General features: G+C 49.8%; 1 protein-coding gene across 3 annotated transcripts; it reads left to right on the top strand.

The window, feature by feature from the left end:
• Positions 1-202: 202 nt before the first annotated feature.
• Positions 203-4,523, top strand: LOC120061425 (spermatogenesis-associated protein 2-like). Of its 3 annotated transcripts, none has more exons than XM_039011226.1 (3): positions 203-236; positions 1,702-2,522; positions 2,700-4,523. In XM_039011226.1, exons 2-3 carry the CDS (start codon positions 2,187-2,189, stop codon positions 4,041-4,043), a joined length of 1,680 nt encoding a protein of 559 aa, XP_038867154.1. In that variant the 5' UTR covers positions 203-236; positions 1,702-2,186; the 3' UTR covers positions 4,044-4,523. The 3 variants fall into 3 exon arrangements, with proteins under 3 accessions (XP_038867154.1, XP_038867152.1, XP_038867153.1); XM_039011224.1 differs by having other exon boundaries at positions 1,583-2,522; XM_039011225.1 differs by lacking the exon at positions 203-236 and having other exon boundaries at positions 336-2,522.
• Positions 4,524-4,964: the final 441 nt, after the last annotated feature.

The raw sequence follows: 4,964 nt of genomic DNA, 5'->3' as shown, positions 1-4,964 counted from the left end.
AAAACAAATACATGATGGTGGGCCTCGTCGTCTTTGTAATGTGGGAATGTCCTCACAACATGGACATAGATTGCACAAAAGGCATAATGTATAACATGTAGCTAGCTTTACTCTGAGTGGGCAGTTTTTCTAAAAATAAAATTCCCAGGCTCGTTGATAACCATGGCCAAGCTCCTCTCCAGAGAGTGCGCTTGCGCAATGAGGTGATGGGAATTTCCAGCAGTAGGACGGAAAAGGTAAGGCGTTGAATGTTCGTGGCGTCTTTATGATAAAAAAAAGGTTTTACAATAGTAGAAACATAAATGTGTACAACTCGCTTCTAACTCTAATCATAAGTGGAAATGGTTAAATACAAGCTTCTCGTGCGATGGGAAGCGAGCTCACTAGCTTCGCATAGATGGGCGTTCTGTTCTGTCCTGGGCTGGGGCCGGGCCCGGGCCCATGCCAGGCACAGACCGACACAGCTGCTAGCTAGTTACTGTGGCTAACGTACATTAACATCACGGCTTGCCAGTTCTGTCTTGTAAACGCCACTTTTACTGCGTACTCAGCTGATCACTGTGGTTAACGTTGATGTGTGGCGTTATTGTTCAATTCGATGTAGAAATATGTTTTTAATGGTTGTGTATAGCTGGTGGGAACAGCGCATGCTAGTATAGCTAGCTACCCCAGCTGGTTATGTATTTTCAGATATTAGTTAGCTAGTAGTAGCTAGCTATCTTGCTACGCGGAATACTAGAACATCCCTTGCGCAGTTGGTCCTTTGCGTCAAGATTGTCAAATAGCCAGAGCTGCCACATATGGTGGTTATTGCATAGTTGGCTAACTTGTTCGAATTAGCTAATATTCGTTTGTCTAGTTTGTTAGCAAACCGTGCTCTCTAGCCAGCTAGCTCGAGAAGGTCCCAACTAGTTAGTCAACGTAACATGTCTAACCTTACAACGCGCAGTAACAGTAATTTACTGATTCCATTTTCCACGAAAATATAGAAATCGCTTGTACCTTTCGATTTAGAAATCGTTGCATGTCACTCTAGCTAGCGAATTTAAGAGCATCCCGAAGGGATTGCTGAATTGTCTATTTGCAGCACCATAGCTAGTCGAACGTTAGCTACATTGAAGCAAACCCGAATGTGAATGTCAATGATATATTGCTGTGAAATGCAAATTTGAGATAAATGCATAAAAATGTCATTTTGGGTCAAAAGCTAACGTTTGTCATACTTAATTAACCCGCATACCATGTACATGTAGCCATCTGCATTTTTGAGCTTGTTTTTTTATTTGGTAATTCATGCGAGGTGGATGGAGTGCAGTTGCTGGCTAAATGGTTATGAAGTGAACTGAGGGTAAAAATATCCTTTCTCCGATACATCCTATAGTGCACGTTCACAATGTCAGTAGCAGAGTGGGTGTGTGACACTCGCAAGTCTAGGCTACATATTCCCTTTCTCTCACACACAGGCAACTAATGATGCTCTTCAACCCATTTGTTTCAATGGGCCATTTTGCATGTTTGGAACATTTTGGCTGCTGCTGCTTCTGAATCACCTGATGATGTCAGCATTGCATTCTCTTTGCAGGTTGGATGAGTCTAGAGAAAGAGGGGATGTGTCCCAAGCTCAATACATCATCCTCATTGGCACAGTGAAGCATGTGGTGTGTTCATTATCCAACATCATATCCCTCTTTGTCATTGCAGCTTGGAGTTGGTTCAGAAAAGGCCCAGCATCATACTTGTAGCCCTCTCTGCCCAGTGACCCTGAACTCACCTTTTGGTTAAATGACAGGGCAGAGGCTAGACCTCCGGATACATCTCAGGGCCACCAAACCGTCAACCACCAGCCCCCTCTGGCCTCATCTCATTCCCCACATTTTCCCTGGAGAGCCTACATGGACTGCCAGTTAAAAAAATAACCAGAGATGCCCAAAATTAGATGGTGGGCCTACAGGCAAGAGCCTAGCTATCCCAACCAGGAAGCAGTTAAATTCAGTCCTACTGATCCCCTCTCATCTGAAGCATAGCGACGGCTTCCTGATTGAGCTCGGAGTTGCGTTTCTCAACCTTCAGTGGAGTGCTGTCCTGAGATGTCAGCAGAGAGGGGCTGCTGAAAGTGTTGTCCGGGGCATGAGAGAGGGAGCGAGGAAGGGGTGTCACGGCTGAAGCAGTCCACTGCTGCGCCGCCAATGGATGCCAAACTGCAAGAGGACCTGTTCCGGAGGTACGTGGTGTGCCTAGAGAGGCGGCTAGAGGACGGAGGGGGGAATGCGGGCCTTGGGGGAAGCACCTTGGAGGGGGGCAGCGAGGCCCTACTCTCCACGGCCACAGCCCTGCTGGGGGCCTACCAACCAGACCCGGGCCAGAGGTTCCGCATGGTGCGCTTCTATGAGGTGGTGGAGAATGCCATTCGATGCCTGAGAGGCTGCAGTCTGCAGGGCCTGGAGAGAGCCTTCCTCACCCTGGAGACTGTCTGCACCAACCTGCTGCTCTTCCCCTGGAAGAAAGAGTTCCGCTGCATCAAGGTACAGCACCCATCATCTAAAGCTACTGAACTGGATGTGTTCCTGTCATCAGGCTTTGTGCAGGTGGCAGGATTGTTGTAGTATATTAAATGGTCCCCGAGGTTAAACATTGTATGCATTACAATTAATTTGCAGGAATGCTCCGTAACTCTCTGTCCTCCTTATCCCCACTTGTAGACCTTCACAGGCCCGTACGTCTACCTTCTCCAGTCTGCTGTGTGCGACGCTGATCTCCGCTCCCTCCTGCGTTCTATGGGCTACTCCCGCGACCATGAGCTCCAGTTCCACGTCCGGGACCACCCAGGTGGCCCAGCCCACCTCCGGCAGCTAGCCTTCGAGCTCTTCCTGGCCCAGGCCGAGTGTCGTCTCCTGGGGGAGGTAGTGGCTTTGGCCCGGGGTTCAGCCTCTGAGCTGGAAGCCCTGGAGCAACGGAGGGGCTGCCGGGATGACGCGGCTGGCTGTGCCGAGGTCCTCCGACGGCGAGATAGCCTTGGGGCCGACATGGCCAGGCTCTCAGTGCGACCGATGGACATACCTCACCCTCACCATCTGAGGAGAGGGGGAAGACCGTCCAAGTCAGTGGATGTTACGGATGGAGCTGGGAATTGGCACGCAGCCTCTAAGCCTGTCCTGAAAGCCTCTCTGAGCCTGAGGAAGGAGCCTCTGTTTGTGGATGCAGAGGAGGACATGAAGGATGAGATCATCAGGCCCAGCACCTCCACTTCCATGTTCTCTGTGACTGACCCACCTTCCTACAGCCCCGTGCCTGACTTCTTCCCTATTCAATCCCCGCCCTCGGTCGATGCTTACTCCTCTTACCACCTCTCCTCATTGGATGAAATTGATCTGTACACAGAGAGGGGTGGGCCTAGGGTTGGAGGTCGACAGACACCTTCCAGACCTCCATCCAGGGAGCCCCGGGATGCCAGGGATGGCTGGGCACTCAAAACCCACAGTGCACTCACCTCTCCGGGGGTGAAGTGTCAGGGTTGTGGCCTGGGCTGCTCCAGCCTGGCATCCTGCCCCAGGTGTGAAATGATCCTGTGCCAGGCCTGTCACGACATCGACCCCTCCCCCTGCTGCGGCCTGCAGGACTACCCCAACCCCAAATCGCCCCGCCCCATGGATGGTTACCTCCCCGTCAAGGAGAAGCTGTCAGTCTACTCCAACACCCACTCCCCACACCCCCACATACACCCTCACCCCCTCACTCCCCCTCACCCCCAGATGGTGGAGAAACCCCTCATGGCCACTAAGCTGTTTCCCTGCAAGTCGGTTGCCATGTCGTCTGCCATGGTAGCCAATAGCGACCGAGCAAGCCTGGGGGGGTCACGGTGCGGGTTCTGTAACAAGCCGGGTGCTTCGCACACCTGCGTGAACTGCTCCAAGGTGTCATGTGACATGTGCATGAACCTGTACGCTAAAGATGTGTGCACGCGTAAAAAACCCCAGCATAGCTTTGTCCCCAACCACCAGCTCAACTTTAAGCCTGGAACCATATCACATCTGGTCTACCGATGAGCCAGGAACAACAGGGAGTGGACTCACTATTCAAACCTCTCTCTCATTTCTATTTCCCTCTCTTACCTGTTCCTGTTCTCTCTTCCTCCTCTCATTACTTTCTTTTCTTGAACTCTTTCTTCCCTTCCCTGCTCTATCAGATGTATGGATCTGGAATACACACAGGACACATCATCATAGGAAGTTGTATCTCCTGCCTCTCTCTGCCTTGTAAAAGATCAGGCTTTTTTTTCAACTGCTTCCTCTTCTTCCTTACCTCACCACCCCGCTCTAGCTTAGTCATGTGACGTCGTAGCGCTTCCTAACCTCTCAAATCTAGTCCTCTCCAAGCGAAACGGGAGAAAAAAGCAAGAGCCATCCGGCTTGTAGAAAAACAAAACACAAATGCTGACTTAAGTTCTCAGCCGAAGAGACGGTAGTGTCAGTCTTCTGGAATTGGATTATGTTCACTGAGGACCCTTTTTAAACTTGAAAAACCAATGGGGGGGGGGGGGGGGAAACGTAAATGTACACTGGAATTCAATAGTATATATTTTCAATGGTTATTCATTCTGTAGATCAATGTAAGACTGTTGGGTGGGGATGGGTTTGGGGTGAATGTTTTGGGGGGATGCTTTAAAGGGATATTTTGAGAGACAATGGTCGGATGCCATAATAGTCTATTTAAAGAACAATGCCTTGTACATTTACCCTCAAATGTTTAACGTGTATAGCTGAGGTTTACATGCTGCTCTTGAAATGTTGTTTGACTCCTTACTGGTAGATAACCTATTCTTGTATCAGTTTCTCCAAATGTGTTCCTCTATCTATCCATATTCACAACATACCTAACTCCTCAAGCTCAACGTGCTACTTCACTGATAAGTCAGTTTCTATTGGAGGTGGCTGTTTTGAAAGCCAGTTAACTGTAAAGCACCCTGG

Source organism: Salvelinus namaycush, chromosome 16, assembly GCF_016432855.1.
Source record: "Salvelinus namaycush isolate Seneca chromosome 16, SaNama_1.0, whole genome shotgun sequence".
Classification (NCBI taxonomy): Eukaryota; Metazoa; Chordata; class Actinopteri; order Salmoniformes; family Salmonidae; genus Salvelinus; species Salvelinus namaycush.
This window is presented reverse-complemented; position numbering and strand designations above follow the sequence as displayed.

Excerpts from the sequence above, each read along its gene's own strand:
- LOC120061425 (XM_039011226.1), top strand. The coding sequence starts at position 2,187 with ATGGATGCCAAACTGCAAGAGGACCTGTTCCGGAGGTACGTGGTGTGC. Across the intron at positions 2,523-2,699 it reads AAGAGTTCCGCTGCATCAAG|ACCTTCACAGGCCCGTACGT; the intron begins GTACAGCACCCA and ends CCCCACTTGTAG.